The 27,891-nt window shown below is 31.6% G+C and overlaps 3 protein-coding genes across 12 annotated transcripts; all 3 read left to right on the forward strand.

Annotated features, from left to right (window-relative positions):
• The first annotated feature begins 5,951 nt into the window (after positions 1 to 5,951).
• On the forward strand, positions 5,952 to 11,590 carry LOC113869247 (poly(ADP-ribose) glycohydrolase 1-like). Of its 4 annotated transcripts, XM_027505488.1 has the most exons (12): positions 6,037 to 6,298; positions 6,371 to 6,568; positions 6,656 to 6,759; positions 7,009 to 7,048; positions 7,167 to 7,213; positions 7,332 to 7,428; positions 7,662 to 7,780; positions 8,321 to 8,464; positions 8,862 to 8,955; positions 9,137 to 9,337; positions 10,743 to 10,805; positions 11,128 to 11,388. In XM_027505488.1, exons 1-12 carry the CDS (start codon positions 6,056 to 6,058, stop codon positions 11,296 to 11,298), a joined length of 1,521 nt encoding a protein of 506 aa, XP_027361289.1. In that variant the 5' UTR covers positions 6,037 to 6,055; the 3' UTR covers positions 11,299 to 11,388. The 4 variants fall into 4 exon arrangements, with proteins under 4 accessions (XP_027361286.1, XP_027361288.1, XP_027361289.1 ...); XM_027505485.1 differs by having other exon boundaries at positions 5,952 to 6,298; positions 7,009 to 7,213; positions 7,324 to 7,428; positions 11,128 to 11,590; XM_027505487.1 differs by having other exon boundaries at positions 6,025 to 6,298; positions 7,009 to 7,213; positions 7,324 to 7,428; positions 9,236 to 9,337; positions 11,128 to 11,588.
• A 622-nt stretch (positions 11,591 to 12,212) lies between these two features.
• LOC113869383 (ATPase family AAA domain-containing protein 3-B-like) lies at positions 12,213 to 16,118 on the forward strand. The gene is made up of 7 exons (XM_027505685.1): positions 12,213 to 12,680; positions 12,761 to 12,871; positions 12,958 to 13,267; positions 13,451 to 13,541; positions 13,810 to 14,143; positions 14,981 to 15,129; positions 15,372 to 16,118. The coding sequence occupies exons 1-7, from the start codon at positions 12,327 to 12,329 to the stop codon at positions 15,895 to 15,897; spliced, it is 1,875 nt and encodes a 624-aa protein (XP_027361486.1). The 5' UTR covers positions 12,213 to 12,326; the 3' UTR covers positions 15,898 to 16,118.
• A 2,258-nt stretch (positions 16,119 to 18,376) lies between these two features.
• LOC113868459 lies at positions 18,377 to 27,300 on the forward strand. Of its 7 annotated transcripts, none has more exons than XM_027504055.1 (17): positions 18,377 to 18,790; positions 20,460 to 20,557; positions 20,640 to 20,920; positions 21,013 to 21,079; positions 22,083 to 22,318; positions 22,409 to 22,475; positions 22,562 to 22,944; positions 23,020 to 23,086; positions 23,256 to 23,470; positions 23,571 to 23,741; positions 23,858 to 24,254; positions 24,340 to 24,440; positions 24,554 to 24,594; positions 25,300 to 25,498; positions 25,641 to 25,785; positions 25,962 to 26,092; positions 26,906 to 27,296. In XM_027504055.1, exons 2-17 carry the CDS (start codon positions 20,521 to 20,523, stop codon positions 27,038 to 27,040), a joined length of 2,673 nt encoding a protein of 890 aa, XP_027359856.1. In that variant the 5' UTR covers positions 18,377 to 18,790; positions 20,460 to 20,520; the 3' UTR covers positions 27,041 to 27,296. The 7 variants fall into 7 exon arrangements, 5 of the variants coding, with proteins under 5 accessions (XP_027359856.1, XP_027359855.1, XP_027359858.1 ...); XM_027504054.1 differs by having other exon boundaries at positions 18,643 to 18,790; positions 23,825 to 24,254; positions 26,906 to 27,300; XM_027504057.1 differs by having other exon boundaries at positions 18,644 to 18,790; positions 22,134 to 22,318; positions 26,906 to 27,268.
• The last annotated feature ends 591 nt before the right edge of the window (positions 27,301 to 27,891 follow it).

Raw genomic sequence — 27,891 nt, forward strand, 5'->3', positions numbered from 1 at the left:
CCTTGCACAAAATAGATAATAGTTTATAATATGTATGGGATTTGAATGCTATGCATTTGGTTTCTAGCACAAAATTATTAATTGAAAAGTTAAGAGATTATGGTTGGGAAGCACTTTTTGAGAAAGTTAACATTTTTTGTCAAACAAACAATTTAAGTTCTTGACATGAGTACTTCTTTCTCTAAGATAATTTGATCTCAGTATCGAAAAGATATTGTAACAGTTGAGCACCATTATCGTGTTGATATATTTATTGTAATAGATTATCAGTTGAAAGATTTGAATAATATGTTTAATGAACATACAACTAAACTTCTCATATTGAGCACCACTTCAGATTCAAAGATGGTTACAAAAAATTTAATACTTGTAATATTTGTAAACTAGTTGAAAATTTTTATTTTTCTGATTTTTTAGCAAGAGAAGATCCTATTAGCATATATGTCACGCTCTTAGAGTCCTAACTAGCAAGTTTACTAGATAGTTGTAGCAAGTAATAAATTCAAAATTTTCAAGTTCTGAATATCGTTCTCCGAGATTGATTCATTCAATTACCACTTCACAAATTAAAAGCTATTTGAGCTAATATAAATTTGAGATGTGTTGAATAATGGAAACATTAAAGTAATAAAGTGCATAATTTCAAAATTTATAGCCTAACAAAGTGACGAATTTAGAATTGAAATGATATATGAAATGGAGTTAGAGATTACTTTACCAAATTATCAATTGCAAACTTGAATGTGCTCTAAGCTCCAAAGTTTTTTTATTGATTGATAATCAATTTCACTAATTTAATCATAGTTCAATTCTTGACTCAATGATCCTACTGTTCAATTAACTACTCTAGTTCCCTAAGTGTAATTTAATTATCAATAGATCACAAGGTTATGAATACTTATTCCTAAGATATCAGTAACCTTGGCATTCAATTCATATATGAGAAATTAACTCAACTTCAATTGATAAAATTCCTCAAAATGCTCAATTGAATCAAAATCTTAGGGTTCATATCCACAATCAAGTTACAATTTCAAATTTAGATTCATAAATCCCTAACTAAGGAGAATTAGAACAACATTACAAAAGAATGAGAGGAAGCAAGAGTAGAAGGAGAAAAGCTGAAGATGATCTTCATGACTCTAATTCCTAGCTTAATTCCTCAAGATTTAGAACATGAATTCGCCATCAATCTTTTCTCTTTGACTCTCTAAGGTAAAGGTGTGTAAAGGAAAAGAGAGAGAGAGAGAGAGAAAGGCCCTTAAAATCTAAGTTTGAAGCTATTTATAATTTTTCCCGTGTTTTTGACTTCCTACAAAATAGTCTCTGGAACAACCATTCTTAGCTCTAAAAGAACTACATGCACCTTAAATTTCACAAATAAGCTTACTTGTAGCCATTTTTGCTCCTAAAAGTGTCTACGTTCATGACCTTTCTTTCTTTGGTCTTAAAAGTGCTTACGCGCACTGCTTTCTATCCAAAAACCCTACAAAGTGGCTACTTTTACCACTAAAAGTGGTCACGCACATTACATTCTTCCAAATAAGCTATGTAATTGTTATTTTTTATCCCAAAAGTAATCATGTGCACCATGCATTTCCTCTAAAAGCCTACAAGTGATTACTTTTGGCTTTAAAAGTACGCGCAATGCATTGATGCATATTATCCTCTGAAGTTCTCACTTTTGTGGCAAAAGTACTTACACTCTCCTTTATTTGTCTTTCAAACCTCTAAAGTGTTAACTTTTTGTATCCAAAGTGACAACACTCAATCATATTGACCTCTTAATACCTTTAACTCATATGCTTTTGTTCAGAATTTCTTGCAAATTTATTTTAACAATAAAATTACATAAGAATTCTATTAAATCCAAACAATTTGAATTACTAAAAGCAAAAATTGAATTGATTGAACAATTATACATTTTTGTGCATTTTTTATTTTTTGAATTACTCTTTTCTATTAAAAAGATCCTAAAAAACTACTTAAAAATCTATCAAAATCTAGAGTTATCAATATGAATTACAACATTATGAATTTTGTGTCTAAAGCTCCAAATTTGTCTACTATTGCTGAGCTGTGCTAGAAATTAACGAAGACGAGCAAATCAAATACATATCCTTTGATTGATAGATTAATTTGACTTATTTTGACTTTTCATGTATTCACGGCAACAACAGAATGAATATTTTTTGTGAAAATTATTAAAACAAGGCTTCGTAATAAGATGGAAGATGATTTTCTTACAAATTATATGATTGTTTATATTGAAAAGGAGATTACTGCAAAGTTCAATTCATACTTGACCTTATATATATATATATGGGAAAGGATTTTGGTGTAAGTCTAAAAGTTCTTACATCAAATCTGAACCTTTTATTTAATTTACATCTAACAGCTATTGAAGTAATAAATTATAACTCGGTAGATGTAAGTCAAATGAAAGGTTCAGATTTAGTGTAAGAGTTTTTATATTTACATTAGTGTAAGAAGATCATGCTCCTATATATATATATATATATATATATATTGTTTATTTTGATCTTAAATATATGTGAATGATTTATTATTTGTTAGTGATTTCATATATTATATTTATTTTTACATGACAATTAACTTTGATTTTACTTTCTGCTATATATGTTAATTAGTTTAGTCTCCTTGTTTTAAAATTCTAAGCTCCGAACCAGGCCACTTGCATTACAAAACTTATGATGACATGGTAAAAAATACTTTAGACAGAAAAATTGTACCACGCCAAATGACGCAATTACTTAATTAGGTTAGTATCACTCACACATTTGAAAACATATAAATGACACCATTATTTTCCATAAATTCATACTTTCTATGCAAGAATAGGGACAAAATATTCATCAACTCCATATTGCATGGACCCGTACAATTTGTATCATAACAATTATACACCAAAGTGATTATTTATTGAAAATTATTATGTAATAATACTAATATGAACATATAATAATGAAGAAAATAACATTTATTATGTATAAGACAATAATATATATATATATATATATATATATATATTAATAAACATCATTCTTCACATTTTTTAAAGTTTGTTGTGATAACCACTTGCAAGTGTTATTTTAAAACAAACACCCAGTTGAAATTTAAATTTTCTAATAAATTTACAAATTCAACCAAAAAAATAATATTAGTTACGATTGCACCAAATGTAAGATGGATACGTGTGTACGAGATTGACAAGAGCTAGGTAGGAAATTTTATTCTACACCCACATTATTATCAAAACAATATTAGATATCTCCCATACCAACATGATCAATGTTAGTTGCCATGCAGTTCTTGGTAGAAAAATCTTAGAACTTGGACCCATGCTTGACTCTAAGGGTAGTTTAGAAGTGCGATCGCCTAGGGCTTAGGCTTGAAAGGGGTCCAAAGTAAAAATTGTGTTATGATTTCATGTGCTAAATAAATTCCAACTATGAATTGCAGTTTGCAATTGAAAAAAAATAGAAAAACAAAAAAGACTCTTCAATTCCTCGCACCTCCCTTACCATAAATATAGTCGCTCTTTGATTTTTCTAGACTCAAAACTTTATTTAATTCTTAAATTCTACTCTTCTTAACATTAAAGCTCATGGAAACTTTAGTTTTTCTTAAAAATTAAACAATTTTTGAATTTGTCAAATCTACATATAGCTATCCAAATGTTTTAATAGCTTATAGATTTTTTTTTACGGTCTCGGTGACTATAGCATAAGCTAAAAGAAGTTTTTCAAAGCTAAAGTTGATCAAAATCTATCTAAGGTCATCAATGTCACAAGAACGGTTAAATGGTCTCATAATTTTATTAATTAAGAAGGAATCTTCAGAAAACATTAATATTAATATTATCATTAATGATTTTACATCTCAAAATGCTCGTGGAACCCATTTTTTTTATGATTTTTTGTGTTTTTATAGTTGATTATAACATAGGAGTTTTTTAAATGAAAGAATATTTCTTTTGTAATTTTATTAGAAAAATTGTACTCACTTAAAAAATGTATTATTTTAATAGAATTATTAGCATATATTTTTATTTTATTTTATTACATTCTATAATTTTTTTGAAAGGGGCCGTAAATTTCTATTTTGCCTAGAACTTCAAAAAGGTCAAGAACGAGCATGCCTAGACCCCTAATTATATTAACTGGTGGTCTCAAAATCATTAACTAAGGGCAAGTACTTAACTGATAACTTGCTACTAGAATGGTCAACTAGCATGAAATTTTCAATAAATCTCAATATATAAACTTTAGTGAGCTAAGTGATTTTCAATAGACTATGATAGTACATGGTGATATAAGTGAAGTGTTCGTCCAATCAATTCACCTTTAAACTTTGTACAAAGACATTATGCCTAAGTTTGATACCAAGGTTGTCTTCTACAATCTGGGTCCAATTACTTTCTTTCAGTGCTATAACTAATCTTTCATTAATGCGTAACCTTAACAAAATTTTAACATCTTGAAGACTAATTGTATGTTTTCTAATGAGCAGATGGAATGTGTGCATCTTGAGCCTCTAGCTTTATACTAATGTTGTCTTTAACATCAAATTTAATTAAAATTAACAAAGTAACTCTAGTGAAATTGGCTGTCTCAAAATGGGGAACAATTTTATTAAGAATACCTTCCATGTTAGCATAAATAAATTATCTTCTCTTAAGCTTGAGCTATGATTAATAATCTTACTTTCTTTTGAAGATAATGTCATCTCAATAAAGATTTAATATATAATAATTAATAATTAATTAATAACCAAAATTTAACAACAAAAATTACTAATATTATTAATAATAACAAGTTTAAAATTATTTAAACAATACTAATCATAATTAACTAAATCAAATTAATAACAATATTCAAAATTTAATGACATCAATCATAATAACAATATTAGTAATATATAAAATTCTTATTTTAAATTATATTATATATTTAATAGTTTAATTATAATAATCACAATACAAATAATATATAGAATCCTTACAACAAAACAATTTTTAAGTATGAAAATCTGTTTATTTGTATTAAAAGTATTATAAACTATCGAATTTATTCTTAATTTCTAATTATAATAAAGTAATAATAAATAATCTTCTATAATTAATTAATTAATAAATAAATATACATATTGTAAATACAAATAATTAATAATAAAAATAATTAAAGATACATATTGTAAATAAAAATGAACTAATATTTTAATAATAGACAAATAATATTCTACGATAATTATCATAATAATTTCCTATAAATTTATTAATTAAAATAATAATAATAATAACAATTAATTATAATATCTAATAAAATATATATTTAATTACAGTATTAAACAATAATAATGCAAATCAGGAACTAAAAATAATAATAAATATGATAATATTTCTATTTTTAACTATAAACTACCATTCTTCACTTTAATGAATAAACATATATTTAAAAATTTTACTTATTTTAAATTATCTAATATTTATTTATTTAATTTTAGACTATCTAAAAAAGTCTTACTAATTTAAAACTCTCCATCTATTTTATTTTAATTGTTTAATTTATTACTACTAATTTATTATAATGATGTATTAATTTTATAGATCTATAAACTATTTAAAATAATTTAAATATCTATTTAAAATGTATTTTACTAAGCTGTAGTGTAGAACAACACAAATTTAATTTTGATCACATGCAAAATAAAATAAATAACCTTATTATTAGTCTCCTTTATAAATAAAATAAAATATAAATACACAAATAAAAAAAATGCATTTATGTATAGAAGAAGGTGGTTGTTACCATTACCACATTTTTATTTTTATTTTTGTTTTTGTTTTCTTGAAACAAGTCATAGTGTCTGGGGATGAAGATTCTTAAATCATAGAAACGAAATAATTAAGAAAATGATAAGGAAAAGAGAAATCCTCCTGAAATAAGAAAAGACTTCAATTAATCTTCTATAGTGAGATTCTTCATACATAAAGTGAGATTTCAAATGCACACTTTCACTTCAAGGATTCGCAATGGAAATGGAAAAGAGAGAGGACTTGAACTCGATTCTGCCATTTTTGCCACTGCTCATACGTTCATCCAATCTCTATTGGCCATCCCAAGCGGTGGAAATACTCAGAGAGCTCGCGAGTGGGCGAGTCGACTCGGTCGAGCACTTGTTGGACGCTATTTCTCACATCAGGAACGCTCTTTCTCTCTCTTCCCAATTTTGTTCCTCTTCTGCTCTACATGGATACGCCCTTTTCTTAAACGATGTAATACACTCCACACCCAACTTCTCTCTCACTCTTCAATTTTGAACTGAAAATCATGGCCCCTTCTTTCAGGTGATGTCTGAAGAGGAATCTAAGCAGTTTTTGAATGAGGTGGTTCCGGCGTTCGGAAATTTGCTTTTGAGGTTGCCCTCTTTGTTGGAAGCACACTATGAAAATGCTGATAGGGTTATAGATGGAGACGGAGCTACGGTCAGAACTGGTCTTCGCATACTTGATTCACAAGAAGCAGGGATAGTGTTTCTAAGCCAGGTTTGCTTCTTATTTATGCTGCTACGTGATTGTGACACGGATGCTGAATATGGTTATGGTTAGGATTATCAATTTATGGTTTTTCAGGAGTTGATTGCTGCTCTTCTTGCGTGCTCGGTGTTTTGTCTGTTCCCTGTCAATGACAGATCCGTGAGACATCTTCCATTGATCAACTTCGATGGATTGTTTGCGTATGGAATCTTCGGCTATACTTTTTTGGATCATTTCGTGTTGTCATCACTTGTTCAGTTGCTTGTTTCAGTCCTAATTCAGTGGTGCCAAGATGCTGCAGGCATTTATATGTCATTAATAACTGTTTGTGTGTGAGAGGGACTGAATGGGAGGGAGAGAGGGAATTGATATTGGTCTAGGTTGAAGACTTACTGACTATCTTATTGCATATTCTTGAAATTCTAAGCATCAGTTTTCTGCATTTTCAGGAGTATGTATGATGATTACCATGAAAACCTTGCACAAAAGGTTTGGTGCATCGTTCACTATTTTCAAAGGATAACTTCGGATATGCCTAAGGGTTTTGTTTCATTTGAGCGAAAAGTACTTCCCTTCAAAAATGATGCTGTTCACATTTCTTACCCAGATGTTAACTTTTGGAGCACTTCTGCTATACCTCTATGCAAATTTGAGGTAACTGAAGTAAACTTATTTTCAATTGTTCTGCAAAAGTAATTTCTTTTATTTATGTTTTGATTTATTCATTTGGTTTATCGTAGGGTAATACTTTGACGTTTTAATAGGTTCACAGTTCAGGACTCATAGAAGATCAAACAAGCGGAGCTGTAGAAGTGGATTTTGCCAATAAATATCTTGGGGGAGGCGCTCTTCGCAGGGGCTGTGTACAGGTACACTATGTTTTTATTTGCACCAATAACCTTTTATACTTAATTTCTGGTGTTTATGATAGTTTTTTCATACTACAGTTCTTGATGTGCTATATAAACATATGCATGCGGTCTAGTAAACATTTTATATTTAGCACCTTTCATCATTTTGTAGATACTGTAGGTTGAGATATTTCACTTGAATATTTGACCTATTGATGTTTGATGAATTTGCTTGTAATCATCTGATATAGGAGGAAATCCGCTTCATGGTCAGTCCAGAATTGATTGCTGGCATGCTCTTCTTGCCAGCCATGGCAGATAATGAAGCTATAGAAATTGTTGGTGTGGAAAGGTTCTCGAGTTATACAGGGTTAGTGTTACTCAATGGATTTAAACTTGAATAAGAAATTAGTATTATCGATGCCTACTACTAGCTTTATTTACTTCAAAAAGGTGACAGGAGTTTGTTTTTTCCATTTCTATTTGAAGATGAATGAAGAGAAACCGTGTTTCTTCTTCTTCTTTTTTTATCAAGAAAAAAAAATGTTTCTTCATTGCTATGCTTAGCATAATGAATTTTCTCTTCTGTTTTGTCTAGTTTTCTGTAGCTTGAACCATTTGAGCTGTGTTTATCTTCTGCTCAATTTTTGTTTGCACACCTGGCTACTACAGTTTTTTAATACTAAAGTTTATATCCTCCCAAGAATTTAAAAGAATGCACATTTGGCCGTTATTTGTGTTAATGTATATACAATATGCATATGATAGAGCGAACTAAATTAATAAAATATATTTTTATTTGGATGTGATGTCACTTATATGTTTTTCAGCTGTTTAAACTCACCGATATTGTATTTATTGGGTACTTCCTTCATAACTTAACGATGATAACATTTCCTGATATCTTTAGGTACGCATCATCATTTAAATTTAATGGTGATTATGTGGACAAAAGGGATGTAGATGCTCTTGGAAGGTGGAAAACCAGAATTGTTGCAATTGATGCATTATGTAGCCCAGGGATGAGACAATACAGCACAAATTTTCTCCTCCGGTTTGTTATTTTGCTTGATGTCTGCCCTTTGAAATTTGTAATTGTTTATAAAAGGCAGGCATGCATGCATTCCCTGCAAGCTGGAAAGTCTTCTCACAGTTGCTTTCAGTTTCTTTTTCTCAATCCTCTGGAGGAATGTGTCTGGTTCACTCCCCAGAATAGCTATGATAGTAGCCATACTTCCTGTTTCTTCCCAATTATATTTCTTCTTTCATAAAAAGAAAATTTTCTTTAGGTCATTTTTATACCCACAAATTAAGAGACTTACAAAAAACAAATTAGGGGGAAAATTATTTCCAGTTCAGTAATAATTTATCCTTTAAGTAGTTAACAATGTTCAAGGTGGTTATAAATGTGTATAAAATAAATTCTGAACTTATCTTGTTCATTCTTGCAGTGAAATCAATAAGGCATTCTGTGGTTTTCTATACCAATCTAACTGTCAACAGTATCAGAAAATATTGCAAGAGAATGGATGTTCATCTGTACTGGTTGGTTTTTGCCACATCTTTCTATAAACAATGATACTGGAGATTTGGTTGAGCAACTTTTTTAATATGAAAGTCTCATCTATACGCACATATATATGAGATCCAAGCCTCTAACTATGTCTGCCATCCATCTGCATTGGTCGTTGTTTATTTATCTTATTTGAACATTCTTTTCTTCCAGTCTGGTGCTGCCACCTTAACATCTATGGAAACAAGTGAAATAAAAACTTCAAACCATGAAATTAGAAATTCTCAAAATGATTACGATATGATGGATCAGGATAATAATAATATTGGGGTTGCAACTGGAAACTGGGGATGTGGTGCCTTTGGAGGAGATCCTGAAGTAAAGACCATAATTCAGTGGCTTGCAGCCTCTCAGGTGATTTTTTATATTTTCAGCCATCAGTATATGTGTATGCGGCAGTTACCTGTGAGTTATCTGAATGGATTAGAAATGTTTATGCTTGGCTGTACAATAAGGAAAACTCATTTTCCGTGTCATATTGACAGCCTTTTCAATGGACTTGAAATATTTGCTATGGTAAAGTGGACATTAAGGGATCCTTCTCCCTCTAAATACTAGCTAAAGTGAGAGAAAATTGACAAACAATCTGACTAGTTATCTATGTTTCAAACATATACTACTATTTTGGCCCGTTAATATGGAAGGTCTAGGAGGTCATACATATTATGTTTGATATACCATTTTGATAACAACCACAAACTATGTCACCGAATTAAACGATCTTAAATTGAATTTCACACAATAAAAATAAAATTATTAGAGTACAAATAAGAATTGAAATAAGAAGAAAATTAATAAAAAGTAAAAATAGAATAGAGATGGAAAATAACGCCACAATCGCAAGATTGATAGTCAAGGAACAATCGCCACAAGAGTCTTGGCCTCGTGATAAGATCAAAGAAAACTGGCTCACTAAAGAACCTAGAGTCGCACGCTCTCACAAGAGTGTTCAATCTCAAATTGTATTCAAAACTAAGTAAAAGCGTGTATACAAGAGTTTATATATACATAATGCTTGTAAACTAATACTAATGCAAACCCTAATGGACTTCTTGTACAACAAGCCTAAATTCAAATAAACTAAATAAAATAATAAGATTTTCTCTTAAATAAAAACTCAAAATAAGTAATGACTAATATTAAAATAAATAAACTAAATATAATAATTAAATTCTAATAAAACTCGTTAGAGTTCAAATCTTCTAAGTATATGTAATTGACTATTTTGAGCTTTTCTAGTTTTAAATTGAGCTCCTTTTCAAATAAAACAGTAACAATCTTTTCTAGGTCTTTATTTATTCTTTTTGCTCTTGTCATTGGTCCTTAAAGTCCTTTCAATGCCTTCGAGTCTTTGTTTTCAATGGGCTTTCTTTGATTCAATGTTATTGAAATATTGAATGTTTGGTAGCCAGAGGACCTCCTCGACAAAACCATATGGACAATAGTGAAAATGAAATATTGGAAATTGACTCAACAAAATAAATATTTAGTTCCTTGTTTCAGAATGCCAGTAAAAAAGCAACATGTATACATTTTAAAAAAATTTTTGACACATGTCCAGATGTGAATGGTCAGAACCCTATGGTCCAGATCCTAGATCATTGAATAATTTCTCCTTATACTAGGGAACTGCGATGAGACAAAAGGAAACGTTTGCATTTGTTGACCACAGGAACTGTAGTACTAGACTCTGTAATATTGCTCACCTTTGACCTGTCTTGTTGAAGTCATTAATATTGGCTTGGTTTATGCCTTACAGGCTCTAAGACCTTTCATAGCATACTACACATTTGGCTTGGAGGCATTGCTCAACCTAGATGAGGTATCTTGATCTTTCCTTCGTACCCCCCCCCCCCCCCAAAAAAAAAAAAGAAAGAAAGAAAAAAGACTGCACTATACAATATGATATTTTTATTGGCATCAACAGGATTGACCGAGCTAGGGTTAGATATCATAATCTGCATTAACTTATGTTTCCATTATTCTGCATTGCCTCCTTCCTTATTTCATTGTAATTAGTGGTAATGCTGTCCCACGAATCAATTATGTTCATTTAGCCAAGTGCCAGGAAAATTACCACGCAACTTGGACTTTTCTTTCTCCAAAGATTTCTTACTAGGAACTTTGGTTCGACGTTGTGGCAGGTTGCTCATTGGATTTTGACACAGAGATGGACAATTGGGGACCTATGGAACATGCTAATTGAGTACTCTACAAAAAGATCAAAAGGAGAAACTAATGTCGGCTTCCTCCGATGGCTCCTGCCATCAATATATAGTCAGGGTACTGGGATGGATTTGGCAAAGAGGCCTTAATCTTTTGTTCATTTTCTGTCTTTTGTGCATCCCTTTTCTCTCTTTGAGAAAGAGCTGTGAAAAGGTCAATGGTTGTTTGTGTATATGAATTCCGTGTATAGATTGATTTGTGGACTACCACGTTTTTCAATTTTTACATGTCTAGATTGCCACTGTGAAGGTGGAACCTACTGCAAAGAGGACATATCATAATTTTTTCCCTAACAGATACATCCAGAAACTATTGTTTTTGGTGATGAACTATTGTTAAAGAGGAGAAATGCAAGTAATATATTTTATAGCACAATTTTTTAATACACTTTTGTTATTGGTTAAAATTTATTGAAAATTATAAAAGTATGTAAGAAAAATGTTAAATTAAAAATGAGAATGAATGAGATTCATATTATTTTTGTAATTTTAAATAAATTTTAACTAATAATAAGAAGTATATTATTAGTATTTATCTTTTAACTTAATTGACTAATGTTAAAATTATTAAATTCTTTGTTAATAATAATAAAAATTTTATGTTGATTAAAAATTATACGTATTATCAATCACTCTTAAATTTATTATTAAATTTGAAATTTAAAAAAAAAGAAAATAATTTATTAAAAAAAATGCAAGAAGTTAATTTTTCAGGATGTGGTAAAAACCATGTTTAAAAATTTATAAACTCAAACTCAAAATAGAAATTATAACAGATAATATAAAAAATATTTATAATTATTAAATATAAATATAAATACACATTTTAATACATTTGAATTTCTTTCTAATGAATATTAATTTATATTTATTTTAACGTTATTAATTATAATATTATATTAAATTTGTATGTTCATATTTTTGAATTTGTTTCTAATCAGACATGAGTAGACTAAAACATTAGTTTTAAAAAAAGATTTGCAAAAATGGGTCGACGGGACATTGTGGCAGGGGTGTGCTCCGCAAGTAAAACCTGAAAAACCCTACTAAAACCCCCACACTTGAACGAACCTCTGAGAGTTAAAGCATTGTTTGGTTTTAGATTAAAGTCATAAAAAATGGCGAAAACATTTTGTGCGGGATTGGTCTCAGCCATGACAGCTGCAGTTGCAGCTGGCTTCAACCCAAACGCTTCTTACGCCGACGCCTCTTTCGCTTACCCTCCGTCTTCTCCGATTTCCGATTCCACTTCGCCACCGCCAAAGAAGGTTCCAAACCATCACCCGCGAACCACCTCTGCGGGTTTCGACCCTGAGGCTCTCGAGAGAGGCGTCAAAGCCCTCAAGGAAATCACCCATTCCCCTCACTCCAAAAACCTCTTCGATGTCATCAAAAAGCAAGAGGACACTAAACAATCTGAATTCGCTTCAAAAGTTGCTCAGTTTAAACAAATGCAAACACAGCATGAAACCGTATGATGATTTTCGTTTCCTGCATCAAACGTTGTTATTTATTTTGTGTCACTGTGACACACGTATCGCTTTCTTTGCAGGAAAGGCAACGGATTATATATGATGAACAGAGAAAGCTTGCACAGCATCAGGCTCAAACTAAATCCCAAATGGCCAAGTACGAGGATGAATTGGCAAGGAATAGGATGCAGGTCTTTAACCTTTTTTAAATCTTAAAAAAATTACATTTTTGTTATTTTATGGGGTGATTGTAACTCTTCCAATGTGTTATTTGCAGGCAGAGAATGAGTACCAGAAAGCCAGGAACCAAGAGCTAGTAAAACTGCAAGAAGAATCGTCCATAAGGCAAGAGCGAACTCGGCGTGCAACTGAAGAGCAGATTCAAGCACAGCGACGCCAAACCGAAAGAGAGAAGGCTGAGATTGAACGTGAAACAATCAGAGTAAGGGCTATGGCAGAAGCAGAAGGAAGGGCCCATGAAGCAAGGCTCGGTGAAGAAGTTAAAAGGCGAATGCTAGTTGATCGTGCTAATGCAGAGAGAGAGAAATGGATTGCTGCCATTAATACTACTTTTGAACATATTGGAGGTATAACCTCATAGATTGGCTGACAATGTGCAGTGTATAAGGAAACCCCATATTAGCCACTTTAGTTTGGAATTGGTCCTTCTATTCTCCCTTATTAGTCACCAATATTGTAATTTACTTTGTTATTTTCATTTATGTGTTTTGCTTAATTGAGTGTTAAAAAATTTGATTTATAATTTGCAGGGGGCCTAAGAGCTGTTCTAACGGATCAAAATAAATTGGTTGTAGCAGTTGGTGGGGTGACTGCTCTGGCAGCTGGCATCTACACGACAAGGTATAAATGTTCACATAGTTGCAACTGGCTGTTATTTTGCCAATCTTTGTTGACCTTGTTTGGGCTAGCCTTCAAAATTATATTTAGTGTAGCATCCCTTGCTAGTTGTGCAAGTATTGATCATTGATGACATTTTTTCATCAAACAGTTGTTTTATAATTTATTGATGTTCTTGAACTAAGCCCAAAGTATTCATTCTGTTCCACTGAATGCTTAGTTGATGGATTTTTGCCTAATGGCTTACACTGGTCTTGTTGGTCTAATGAAGGGAAGGTGCACGGGTTATTTGGGGATATGTAGATAGAATATTGGGACAACCATCATTGATCCGAGAGTCCTCCAGAGGGAAATACCCGTGGTCTGGCATGTTTTCTCAAGCCATGAGCTCCCTGTCTCATCGTACTGATCCAGCATTTGCTGCAAAAGTTGGAAATGGTTTTGGTGATGTTATTTTGCATCCTTCACTTAATAGAAGAGTTGAGCAGCTGGCATCAGCAACTGCTAATACAAAAGCACATCAAGCACCATTCAGAAACATGCTTTTTTATGGCCCTCCGGGGACAGGAAAGACAATGGCTGCTAGAGAGTTGGCTCACAAATCGGTATGAGATTGAACTTCTCTACGAATGCAATTTTACTTTTCCATTTTTCAAGTGTTACCCGATATCCACTTTCCTAGTCTGTCAGTCACATACTTAGGAGTTCTTAGAGTTTGCTTTCACCTATTTCAAGGAAAAGTTTAAATTTTGTCATGGCTTGTCTATTAAATTGGTGCAGACTAACATATTAGCAAATTATCTTCACATTTTTATGATTTCTTTTTCATCAAGTTTGCCAAAGTGCCAACGATCAATTCATCTGTTTTAAAGGCTTAGTAATTTTATTTTTGCTTCCTTTACCTTTCTAAATTTAATAGTCACTGAAAATGGATAATCATTACCATTTGATGAATGTAATGATGTATTTTGTTAAGATATCTCACATTGGCTAGGAATATGGCTAAAGCACTCCTAATAAGATTCGACAATCCTTCTCCACATTGAGCTAACTTTGGGGTTGAGTTAGGCTTAATCCATTTCTAATATGAAGCCTCGAAGTTTATCAAGTCTTGATAGTGTGCCATCTGCAAATATTTAATCCTGCAAACTTTATGCTCCAAGTGGCCAATCTTGGGTGTGAGAGAGATGTTAAGATCGGATGTCTCACATTAGTTCAGTATATGACAAAATTACTCCGTATAAGTTGGGCAATCCTGCTTTCTTGAGCTTGTTTTTGGGGTTAAGTTAGACCTAGTCTATTTCTAAGACATTTTTATGAACATCAAATAAATTTCATTTGTAATTTAGTTGGCTTACATGCTTATATTCTTTTTCCCTTTTTCTTGGTAAAATTATTCTTTCTGTTGGAAGAATTCCAATTTTTTCTCTTATTTTTTGCAGGGATTGGATTATGCATTGATGACTGGAGGAGATGTTGCACCACTGGGATCACAGGCTGTCACAAAAATACACCAGTTGTTTGATTGGGCTAAGAAATCCAAAAAGGGTTTATTGCTTTTCATTGACGAAGCTGATGCATTCCTATGCGAGTAGGTTTAATGCTTCTTCCACAGTCACTCGTTTATTATGCTTCTTTTTGCTTGTTTAAAAGTATTTGAACCAGAAAATACATCATTGTTATAAGTGAAACATACAATTGGCTAGTATCATCTTGTCTAAATCATGATTTTGTCTAGCATATATTGATACTCCATGGTATTTATAAAGGAAAAGAGAAAGTTCCATTAACTATTTGATAACATGAGTTGATTGTGTTGGGTAACCTATGCAGGCGGAACAAGACCTATATGAGTGAAGCACAAAGAAGTGCACTAAATGCCCTTCTCTTCCGTACTGGTGACCAGTCTAAAGACATAGTGCTTGCTCTTGCCACAAACCGTCCTGGTGATCTTGATTCAGCTGTGTCAGATCGCATTGATGAGGTCCTAGAATTCCCCTTGCCCGGGGAAGAGGAGCGCTTTAAACTTCTTAAGCTCTATCTGGTTAAGTACATAGCTCAGGCTGGATCAAAAAAATCTGGTTTGGTTCAAAATTTGTTCAAAGGAAAACAACAGCAGATAGAGATTAAGGGATTGTCTGATGATATCATAAAGGAAGCAGCAACCAAGACTCATGGATTTTCTGGAAGGGAAATAGCAAAACTGATGGCAAGTGTCCAAGCTGCTGTATATGGGAGCAAGAATTGTGTGCTTGACCCAGCATTGTTCTGTGAAGTGGTAGATTATAAGGTTGCAGAGCATCAACAGAGAAGAAAATTAGCAGCCAGTGATAAAATTAGTCCATCAGATTGCTTGTAGAGATTGATTATGTGGTTAATACCGTATCATTCATGTATTATTGTGGGCATGCTGTTATTCATTCATATTTAATTATCTCCAACTAATGGGGAGATTTTGGAATTTTATTATGACTAGGTTTCAGTTACGATCATTTTTCAATATTCAGGTTCCTTCGCAGTTAGCTGTTGTTGTCTTCAAGTCTTGATAATATATATAACTAGGAAATATGCTCGTGTGTTACATAGATTTTTGCACAAATATATTTATATTTTTTATTATTTAATTTAATTTTTAAATAATTATAATTTAAATATAAACATAATTATTTTTTATATGACAAAAAGATAAAAAATGTTAAATAAAAATTTTGATTATTTTTTAAAATAAATTATATGTAAAAAATAAACATAACAGTTAAAATTAATTTATATGTAACTTTAAACATTATAAATCTTAATAATAATAATTTAGTTATAAATTAATAAATATATTTGTTTATTATGCAAATTTATTTATATTTTTTATTAAATTAGTTTATTTTATTATATTAAATAATATCAAATATAATTATATTGAAAAATATGATAAATATATTTTTATTTATAAATTTTTATATATTTAAAATTTAAATAGAAACTAAAAGAGAAGAATGAGTTTATACTCAGGGTTTATCGACTGGATAATTGACAGACACCTATCAGAGAGACTATATTCACAGTCGCCATGTTAATAAAATATAAAATTTATGAGTAATGTATAAAATATAGACAAATATAATCAATGAAGGTTGGTCTAAGTGACAAATAAGTATTGGATTCGAGTTTTTATGTATACAAAAAAATTTTAATATATTCACTCATCATATCCATATATGTGACTCAGGTCGAATAAAAATAAATTAAAAAAGATATATATAATAAGATAATAAAATTATTTTATGAAAGATATAAATGTTTGATGATATTCTACTTTTTAAATTCTACAAAATTTTAAAAGTATTTCTATAATAATACAATAAAATTGTTCAATCTTTTAAACCTTTTATTGTTACCTTTTGTTCAGCATTATTTGCTTTATCTTTATTGAGTTGTAATTTAAAATAAAATATTAAACATAAATTATTATATGATCTGAAAAAATTTCACTTTACACATAATTTATCAAATAAATTTATGTTAATATTTATTTCAATTATTAAAAATTAAAAATTAAACTTTATTCAAATGTAATACTAAATCTCATTGTTTATTAAAAAAATATTTTTTATTATATTTCTACTCATCGATATATACTTTTTGATGTAATTTTATTTTCATTTTAAAATATTTAATAACAAGAATAATATAATAGATTTACATTATTCATATTTAAAAGTAATTAAAAAAATTTACTATTTAGTTTCACTTTCACGTTCCTTTAATTTGTTTTAAAAAAATTATTTTTTATATTTACATCAACTAAAAGAATAAAAATTCTTATGGTTGAAGAATGAAAAATATACAAAAAAATTTGTATATAAAAATATATTTATCATATTTTTTTATGTAATTATATTTGATATTATTCAATATAATAAAATATTATTATTATATATTTTTATATTTAAATTATAATTTTTTATTTATTTTAAAATAAAATAATTTAATAAAAAATATAAATAAATTTGTATAATACATAAATATATTTACTAAGTTATAATTAAATTATTATTATTAAGACTTAAAATATTTAAAATTATATATAAATTAAGTTTAACTGTTATATTTATTTTTTATATATAATTTATTTAAAAATAATTAAAATTTCTATTTTATATTTTTATCTTTCTGTCATGTTAAAAATAATTATTTTTATATTTAAATTATAATTATTTTTAAACTAAAGTAACTTATAAAAAATATAAATATATTTATATAAATCTATGCAACGCACAAGTAACTGTTTCATATGTAAAACCAAAGTTATAGCCCTAATTACAAGTTAGTTTTTGTTGCAAATATATAATGTGTATATTGTCTGTTTAGGTTTTGTTGTCTCTTATTGAGATATTTGCTGTTGACCATAAATCGGAGCACGTACCCCCGCATTGTTCCTGACACGATCACACAACAAGAAGCCCATAACATGTAAGAATTATCTGACAAATTGAAGAGCCAAGGTAAAAAAAACATTGAGAAACAGCTAATACGAGGAGGATCTACCTTCCATTGTAATTCCTTTTTTTTCTTAGATTTAATATCCATTGCCATGAGAACATTAAAAAGCATCATAGACCCTTCTCGTCATATTGTTGCTGTCAAATGTTGACCCTCACAAAAGTAAGTTCACAATATTTATGTTACACCCCTAGTCCGAAACTATCTGTAGTACTATTGCTTGGACCAGCAAATTCCACAAGTTCATCAGCTACCAATAATATAACCACAGGCCACATTACTTTCAAAGAAATAAATTAGGAATAGGTAATATATTTGAGGAATTGAAACCAGAATTTCTGTGATAAACTGAATTACAAAAAATAAATTCTGAAAATACATGCATTCTCATTAATTCTTTTCAGGATTACAGTGTCTGTTATAGCGCGGTCGCCGCTAGAAGGACGCCGTCGTCGGAGCGTTTTCACTGTCGCTGTAGTGGCGCGATGTCAGTGGGGTTTCTTAAACCCAAAATTGCCCCTGCCATGAGGTAGTTTATGGGCTTTTAAGGGTATAAAGGACATTTTGCCGCTAAATATAAAAAAAAGAAACCCTAATTTCCCTCCCTCATTTAGTAACGACGTCACCATATTCTCTCTAAACTCCAAGGGATCTCTCACTCATCTTCGCTGGCGATGACATCAATCCCGGTCGTTTTCAGGCAATCGTGATTGCAGTGAAGAACTGCAGTCTTTTCTTCTCAATAGAACAGATCGGTAAGACCACATCTTCTCTCTAATCATATAACCGGTGACGACCCGCTGTAATCGATTACTGTTTCCTATCAATGTTTTTCTTTCTGTTCACATGTTCATCACTTTTCCAACAACACTGCATGGATTTTCTTGCCAGCCATGTTATCATCCCAACAACTTCTAAGTATTATGCTTTCTGAGCATTCTATATATGTATTTTTGTATATAGTTTAGATTATATTTATGTATAGCAATTTAAAATAGCATTGATCCTACTACATGCTATCCCGCTATAGTATTTTTGGATCCGTCGCTATCCGGAATTGATATAGTATCCACAGTTTAGTATTTGCAACTTTTAGAAAATCTTATCAATATTCCCTCTAGTCTTTTTCGTTAGTCACCTTATAGAAGGTTTCGGGGATTTTTTTTGTAAGACACTTTATATTTTTATGAAGCATTTATTATTTTTTTCCTGTTTCTCCAAAATATATGGAATTAGTGGAAACCTAAATTAAAATGAGGGTAAATTATCATGTTATAATAATTTTAAAAAGTTAAAGAAAATCAACTAAAAAAGGAACGGAGGGAATATAAAATCAGTCATGAGAGAACAAACTTCATCTTGAAACTATAAGCACTGTCTGATTATAGTTCTTGAAGAATTCTCAATGAGAACATCTAATAGGCATCTAACAAGTCAAAGGCTGCAACTCATACAGGTCATGGTTATGCTTGATAATCAAAAAAATATGAATGATAAAGCAAAATGAATATAAATTCAGGAAATTATGAGGAGAGTTCCTTTTTTATAATCTAAAAGTAATTTTCTCTAATGCACAGAGTTCTAGATTTTAGTATACCACGCATTAGAACTTGGTACATGCACAATCACATCCAAACACATTGACAACAATTTACCAAGAAATTAATTGAAAACACAAAATATTATATGGTATAAATTAACTTTATATGCATATACTATATAAAACAGAAGCCAAATTTAATTTCAGCTTACATGAACTGACTTAGAGTAACTTCTAAACTTGTTGTAAGTTGTTCTTCCCTTGCTTTTTCTACCTCTCACACACTGGAGACAACCAATAAATGAGAAACAAAACCAGTAAGAAAAAGTATCAGCATGACTTGTTCAAAAATAATATCAATCTAAGAAGCACAAGCAACTAAATACCAAAGCTGCAAATTTTGGAATTAGCTTCTCATAATCTGCATGGCATGCTATATGAAACATTGAAAGGCTAAAGCTAATATTAACTAGAAAAGATTAATGAATATTTTCTTTGAAGAGAAAACTGGTCAAATTGGGACAGATAGACCTTTCATACTAAATTGGTGAAGCCCTCTTCCACTCCTATCATATTCAGCAGCACATTGTGGGTCTTTTTCTTCTTGCTAATGTTTAAAAACTCATAGTGAGTAAGAATCAATTTTAAAAAAAATCATAGACAACATTTAAAGGAATTATGTTAATTTGTGTAATTTTTTGTTTTTAAAATTTATGTAAGTACAAATTTTATAGGTCTTAATATATATCGGTTCAACCAGTTCAGCTATAAGAGTTAAGAACATTATACTTCAGAACATTTGCTCACATTTTTACATATAAAGACTACTGCAATTTAGTGATTATTTCTAATCTGCTGCTCACAAGACTTATTTGGTTTTCCAGCTTTAGCTTTGTTGCATGCGAGGTAGCCCAGGCTATTGTAGTCGACTTAATTAATTGCCTCATGGATCCTTTTGATGATATAGCTCCTGTTGCTCCCAGTAAGTGCTTCACTCCAAAGAGACTAGCAAAGTTATTTTAATTCATGTTTATGTCAGGTGCTTTTATTATATTCTTTTGTAGGTCGGCCAGGCCTGAAGTTTATGCCAAAGGCCAAATTGAAACAGTTGCCGCGAAAGGAAATATCTGTATTAGATCATGCAACCTCATCTACAACATTCAGTGATCGTCCACAGGTAGAAATTCCAAATTCAGAGGATGCCACAAATCCTAAAACAAAGAATTCTCAACAAGTTAGTGCAAAAGGACATACTGTGGCCTTAGTGGATGATCATCTTCATTCCACAATTGCAGCATCTGACATTGATCAGATTTTTACAAACTTTCCAAGATCAGCAAGTGAGGTAAATGTCATTTTTTGTTGATGGTTGTATTAATTCTTTGTTGTGTGTGTTTGTAACCACTATTTTTTTTTTTAATTATTTATCAATTTTAGGCAGGTCCTGTAGATTTTGAGGTGGGCTCAGGCACTAATATCATACCTCAGACCAACCTCAATACTGGTAAGTTATTCTTCATCTCGCACTTGTACAAGTTAAAATTTGTCCAATTCTTTTCTTATCTATAACATGGTTTAGGCACAACACAACCTGTTATTAGGTTGTGAATAGCACGCCATAATGCTGCTATAGCAGTGTCACATTGCATCATAATGGCCGGCCACTTTTTTGAGCTCATTGTGTCTGTTGCGAACGCTATAGCAACGGAAATCATGACTTTTTGCACACGTCTTGGGCTTGGCTGCTGCTGTGAGAATTTTTGAAAACTTAAAAATTTCCTAAATTTTTAATTCTGCAGAACCAAGGGTATTTTTGGAATTTTTTAGTTGAAAATAATAAGGCTTTAAATTGGTTTAGAAAAACCGATTGTGCCTCGTTGCAGTTTTGCACCCTCTTTTCTCTGACCCTTTAGTATTTTGCAACCCATTAACCCACTACTCCCTAGTGGCAGTGAGTTGCTGGTGTTTTCTGGCCAGTTTCTTGTCTTTTTACAAACCACCGTTCTTTGATCCTTGTTCTACATTTTCTGCCTAGTGCTTTGTTTTTCTCTTTGTTTTGCTATTGTAGGGCAAGTTGTTCTCCTCTCATTGTCCTTTTCTTTTTTGTTGTTATCTTTTTCTGTGTTTTATTGGTTTTGGGTTCCAGCTATTTTGTTCTTTTTTATTTATTTATTTTGCCCAAGTCTTTCCTCATTCAGTTCTAATTTTATTTGGTTTTTAATGTTTTGTTACTTTAAAGGCATTGAGTTAGAAGCTTAACCTTATATATTTCCGTGACTTTTGTACTTATATACTTACATATTTTGCTTAACTAGAAAATGTCATGAATTTTAGTATTTGTTTTCTAAAATTTTGACCATTTATATATATATAAAGCATAAGTTATGTAATTTATATGAAAAATTTCAAAATAGGGTCATCCCACTATCCCACTATAGTATTTTTGGGATTGGCTGCTATGCGCTGCTATTCAGGATTGATAACTATTAACCCTACTATTTCTGTAGAAAATGAATTGAATAACGTGACTGCTCCATGTACAACTTGCTCAATCATAGATGGGACGCAAGAACCACCTAAAAATGGGGAAGGTTCATTTCTTGATAGCAGCAAATGTTTGGAACTTGTGGATAATTCATTGCAAGTTGAAACGGATGTGGGCTTCAAAAGTGATTCAGATAATAAAGTTGCAATATTTGAGAGCAACATTCAATCAAAGTCAAACTTTGGAAGAGAACAAGAGGTGGATTTTTCAATTTTCTTGTGCTGTTTTTACATGTAGTTCTACTGATTCAGATGGGGGTAATAAAATTATGAAGCAAATTAATTTCAGGTAGTATCTGCAGAATTTGAATTGGATCCTTTCAGCAATGTCCTGCCTGATCCTGGTGCTAGAAATGGTTAGTGAATAGTGACATTGATGATGTTGTAAACACACTTCATATGACAGAAAGATAAACTATCTGTATCTTTTTCTTTATTGTAGCTCGTAAATTTCAACCCAAGATTAAGCCACGACCTAGAGTAGGCAATTCGGCAGCTAACGCCTCTTCTTCATCTAATGTTATGACGGAAAAGTCTGTTGAGTTGCCTAATTCTTGCATGAATGAATTTCAATCTAATGGTGATGGGAGTGACAGACTAAACCAGTCAACCAGTTTACCTTTACCATCACAGATACTTAGGACAACCGATTTACCCAATAAGCCTGATTATATGAGCCCAAGTATTCCATTCTCTGAAGACAACACAGGCTTGGCACCGGTAATTCCTTCCCAACTGGATTCCCTTAATGCTATGCTTTTGGAGGTTGCAACTCATAATGGAACTAGAGATTGGCCTTCTAGCTTTGGTAAATCATCCGGAGAGGTAAAGGAAAAATTAATGTTGCTTTATTTTTAATTTCATTAATTTGCTAAATGTTGATAAATTTTGTACCTACAGGCTGCAGACATTTTTTCTGGGCTGGAATCCCTTGATGACTTTCTCACCCAAGCTGCCTCTGATACAGGTGAGTTTATCATTGTGTCAACTCTCTTCAAATCCTTTTTAGCTTTCATGAGCATCACTTGTATTGTGCTGGCATTATATCTCTTAGTTATGGTTTGCTGGCTCCCAGCCAATTGTAACTACTTGACCTTAAGTTTCTTCAGTGGTGACTGGAAAAAAATTGTGTGTAGGAAAGCCAGCTCTTCATTCTTTCAATGAGAAGGGTACCGATGAAAATTTTGTCAATCATAATTGTAGATCTATCAACTCTTTTGGGGTATGTGATACTACCCAAGTTCAAAGGTGTCCCATGTATCAGACCACCCAAGATTCAATAACCTTCAATGAAGCTGCAGTTCTCAATGAGGACGATACACACACTAACAATAGAAGGTTGGAAACGAAGGTGAAGATTATGTGATTACAAAGATATGATAATTTTCTTTAAATGCTAAATAACTAATACTTTTTATTGAATACAATTGATCAAGTAGTATTGGTTTCAGGAAGTTGTGGACTTGAATCCTGCCTGCCCAGGTGACGATGTCTTTGAGTATCAATCTATGAAATCTGGTACAGATCCAACTTCTGAAACTCCAGTGCATGAAGAGTTGACAAATGCTGCAGATAGTCCCACATTGGCTGATTTTTTGCATGCAGATGTTGCTAGAGAAAAAGTAAGCATCTGCTATTATGACGTCTGTGTTTTTTTTTTGTTTTTTTTTGTTTTTTCATTTTTGTGATTTGTGAATCTGATTAGGTAAATTTTCATTTCATTTACCATGTTTCTCAGGATGCTAATGAGAGAACAAAGGATGGCTCAATTTCAAGTTCGTCGAGGAAGAATAAAAGATCGTCTATTATTGGAGAGGAGGATAATGATGGTAACACCTCTAGGCAGCTGAGAAAACAAACGGCTCACAAACCTACTAACAGTTCATTGAATGATGATGTTGAGGATGATGATAACCTTGACGCTAATGGAGATGAACTTGAAGAAAATGGTGATGACCATGAAGTTGATTATTCATCCAAGAAGGGAAGAGCATCAACAAGTTCAAAGAAGAAATCTGGTGCTAAAAATGGCAAGACAACTCAAAAGCGCAAGAGGGCTAATGATGATTTAGAAAAAACTATTAAAGAACCTCCTAAAAAGTTCTCTCATTCAACCCAACGAAGGAAAAGAACTGGTAGAACTTGCTAGACTGTGTGTGTTTAATTTTCAACTTTGGTGATATCTTATATACTTATGCAGAAGTTCTTTCTTTTTCATAGTGGACAAGGCTCTGCTGGAAATTCCTGAAGATGAACTTGATCCTCGAACATTGCCTATCAAGGATATTATTTTACTCGCAGAATATAGGGAGCGGCTTGCGGTGTGTATTATCTATTTTAATCCTTGTGTTACAATGCCCTACGATTATTAGTTTCATAGTATGGCACTATGTCTTAAATTTTCACTGATTGTTCCATTTGTTTTCCAATGTAGAAAAAGGAGGGAACACCTCAAACAACTTCCACCTATCAAAGGTACTGTCGGCTTTAGTAAAAGTATGCATTTAGATTTTATTTAATTTTATGATCTATATTTATCTTTTTCTAAGATAAAAATAATATAATTAATGGAAAAATTGGCTTATTTTGAAAAATATGATGCTGTCATCATCTTATTTATCTCAATGTCTCTGAAATTAGTACAGTCTTATTCTATTGAATAAAGGGATAACTGAAAAAGTGGAGGAACTTATTCAATAAAGGAAATTCATTGCATTCCCTTTTATCCATGGAAATGTGAGTGCCCTGCACAAAATCCATCACATGGCTTAAGTTACACCTCTCTTTCAAAATTACTTTACCAATTTGTCGAAATGGTTTTTGGTTGAATGGAATAAAGTGCCTAATTTCTACTGCTACTGTTGGCTGAGGGCATGAGGCATGGAGGGTGGCAGATGTGATGGTGGTGGTCCTTTTTCCACCAGTCCATAATGGGAGGAAATAGTGAGTAAATGCTAGGGAAACAAATGGAAGGTCCTCTATACTTTTGGCTTTCATCAATGCATGTCTTGCTTTTGGCTCACATCCCCTCTCTTGTCTTTGAGAACAAAAAGGAAAAAGTGAAACATTACAGGGAAAATGGACTGCATATTATCCACTGGCTGTTGCTTAGTTGCTACTGTCTCTTTTGAACCCACGTGAACTAGAATAAATTTCAATTTGCAAAATATTTATCTGCAGTGGTGGAGATTTTCTTCATGAGGCCAGTGCTAATTATGAAGAGGAGGAGATCTTTGGTTCAGAAGATGGTAGAGACCCAGATGATGATCGAGCCAATGGAAGGATTCCATCAGCTTCCTCTTTATTCAATTACCAGTCTTTCATGGAAAAGGCACCTAGGGGAAAATGGTCGAAACAAGATACTGAATTGTTTTATGAGGTATTTGTGTAATTCTCGCTAGATATCTGACATTTTTATTTCTTAAACACAACTATACACATGGTAACTTTGTCCTTTTCTTGGGGTTGGGTGAAAGGGCCATCCTTCACAGTAAATTAACTAGTTCTTTTTTATAACATAGGCTGTTAGGCAGTTTGGCACAGATTTTTCTATGATACAACAGCTTTTCCCTGATAAAACACGTCATCAAATTAAGTTGAAGTACAAGAAGGAAGAGAGGCAACATCCTTTACGGTTATCTGATGCTGTAAATAATCGTGCAAAAGGTTAAACCCTTTAGTTACTGTTTTGTGCTGTTCTCTTCCATACTGATGTTTTATTGTTTAAGCAGTTCAGAAATGATCCTCTAGATTATTTACGGCAACTCAATTTTATTGCTCTTCATTTACACTTTGATGTGGAAATAAAATTCTTCTAAATCAAATCTATACTCTTCTTGTAGATCACTCTCATTTTAAATTGGTGATTGAACGTCTGGAACTAGCTTCCACCAAGGCAGAAGACGACCCCAGTAGAGATGCCTCAGATTTTATGATGGGGGAGGAGGTGACGGACCTAACACCTGGAACTAATGTATGCACTTTTGCCCTGTTTATTTTATTTTTGATGTCTCCCTTCTTTTGGTGCACAGTTTATGGTATTTTCTTTTTAGTGGCATATTGATCAGAGAAATATCCTTATTGCACGATGTTTGCCTGTGGGACCGTGGAATATAGCAGGTTCATCTACAATAACGGACATTTTTATGTGGTTTTGGCCTTCGTTTCTCAAATACATTTATGCAAGATTTAAAGCTTCGTCTGGCTAAGTCATTAGTTAAACGCTGATATCTCTCTCTGGCTTTATAGTTTAGATGCCTAAGTTTATTATAGTATATTGCTGCAAGGGTGCAGGATAACTTGCATTAATTATTTGTTATCTTGTGAAAAAGTGGTTCTTTTTTTTTTTTTTCATAATTAGCAAGTTTGGTAGTGTTCAGATCCTCCAAGGGGGTAAAACAATTGCAAAAAGAAGAACGGCAATAGAAACATGAAAATCTTGATATAGAGTGGAGGTCAGGCAGCAAACATTCTTGAGTACGCTGGGGAACAACCTTTACCAATTTTGGGATGTGCACATCGAATAGAAATGAAAACCAGTAACACTAGTTCAGGCTTCACACGATATACTCTTTTTCTCTATGTATGAGAGGGATAATGAAACAATATTCCATCTCACCATCCTGTCTATATGATATGAAGTAAAACCTTTGCTGACATGACTTAGCCTATGAAAAACGCAATTATATTTTTCGATTGAGATATCCTTAATTATCCACACACTGGTTTCTGAAGTTTAATGTTCTTTTCCGTTCTAATTTTCATGACTCATTTTATCAAAATGCAGGAGGAGGTTGCAACAACTGAGCAGGGCGCCGATGTTAAAGCTCAGGAAGATTCTGCAGCAGTTCATAGTCCAGAGCAGTCTGATGATAGCGATGATGACTTTCAAAAATGGGCTCAGTATAAGAGTGCCTATTAGTTGAAGAGTATAAACTATATGAGCTCATTTTGTTTTTATAATATTTAATGTGAAATTCTTTTAATTGCTGATGAATTGTGACATCACTACCATTTTTCGATATCATAGTTCAGGGCATTTATTTCCTTTTATTTATTTATTTTCATTCGGTGTACAGCATTTTTTCCCGCAAGAATTTTGTAAGTTTGTAATCAACTCGTGTTCATTATATATTCTTTTATTTGTTCTCGATATATAGCAGAATATCGCAAAGCGTGAATTTAACCGTGACTGTCGATTGAAAATTGCTAGAGTACATAAAATTCTTAATTTTTCTTCTGATCGATAACTTTTAGGTTGGTAAATAATTGATTAAATTCTCATTTTAGGAAGTATAAGATATTTTAATCTTTAAAGTTTTAAAAATGTCATGTTAATGTTTTACTTTGGTTTTCAACTGTTATTTTAATCTTGAGTTATATATCATTAATATATAATATTTAATAAAATATTAATATATTATGTTAAATGATATGTATAATTAATTATATGATAAAAATATTGTTGTATATGATATAATATGTTTTAATTTTAATTTTTGAGATTGTTATTAACAAATTTTAGTGTCTAAGATGATTATCATTCTCCAACTATAAGCTGTATACGCTATGATTCATGCTCATCCTCACTTCCTTTGTTCTTACTCTCACCTCTTTCTCTCCTTTATTTGATCTTGCACTTGCATTTGACTTGTCAAAGTTAATTGCCTAAATTTTTTTTTTCGTTCTATTAAAGTTTCCAAATTTAACATGCCAAAATTCTAATTAGTAATCATATTATTTTATGTTTAACTATATTATCTTAAATCATTT

The sequence above is a fragment of the Abrus precatorius genome, unplaced genomic scaffold (assembly GCF_003935025.1).
Source record: "Abrus precatorius isolate BTA unplaced genomic scaffold, Abrus_2018 Scaffold6, whole genome shotgun sequence".
Lineage (NCBI taxonomy): Eukaryota > Viridiplantae > Streptophyta > Magnoliopsida > Fabales > Fabaceae > Abrus > Abrus precatorius.

What these genes read in the sequence shown, in the direction of transcription:
- LOC113869383 (XM_027505685.1), top strand. Translation starts at nt 12,327, where the DNA reads ATGGCGAAAACATTTTGTGCGGGATTGGTCTCAGCCATGACAGCTGCA. An exon ending in TGCAAACACAGCATGAAACC is followed by an intron (nt 12,681 to 12,760) that starts GTATGATGATTT and finishes CTTTCTTTGCAG; the next exon opens with GAAAGGCAACGGATTATATA. An exon ending in TACTTTTGAACATATTGGAG is followed by an intron (nt 13,268 to 13,450) that starts GTATAACCTCAT and finishes TATAATTTGCAG; the next exon opens with GGGGCCTAAGAGCTGTTCTA.
- LOC113868459 (XM_027504054.1), top strand. Translation starts at nt 20,521, where the DNA reads ATGGATCCTTTTGATGATATAGCTCCTGTTGCTCCCA. An exon ending in ACTTTGGAAGAGAACAAGAG is followed by an intron (nt 22,319 to 22,408) that starts GTGGATTTTTCA and finishes AATTAATTTCAG; the next exon opens with GTAGTATCTGCAGAATTTGA. An exon ending in ATACTGAATTGTTTTATGAG is followed by an intron (nt 25,499 to 25,640) that starts GTATTTGTGTAA and finishes TTTATAACATAG; the next exon opens with GCTGTTAGGCAGTTTGGCAC.
- LOC113869247 (XM_027505485.1), top strand. Translation starts at nt 6,056, where the DNA reads ATGGAAATGGAAAAGAGAGAGGACTTGAACTCGATTCTGCCATTTTTG. An exon ending in TACCTCTATGCAAATTTGAG is followed by an intron (nt 7,214 to 7,323) that starts GTAACTGAAGTA and finishes ACGTTTTAATAG; the next exon opens with GTTCACAGTTCAGGACTCAT. An exon ending in AGCACAAATTTTCTCCTCCG is followed by an intron (nt 8,465 to 8,861) that starts GTTTGTTATTTT and finishes TCATTCTTGCAG; the next exon opens with TGAAATCAATAAGGCATTCT.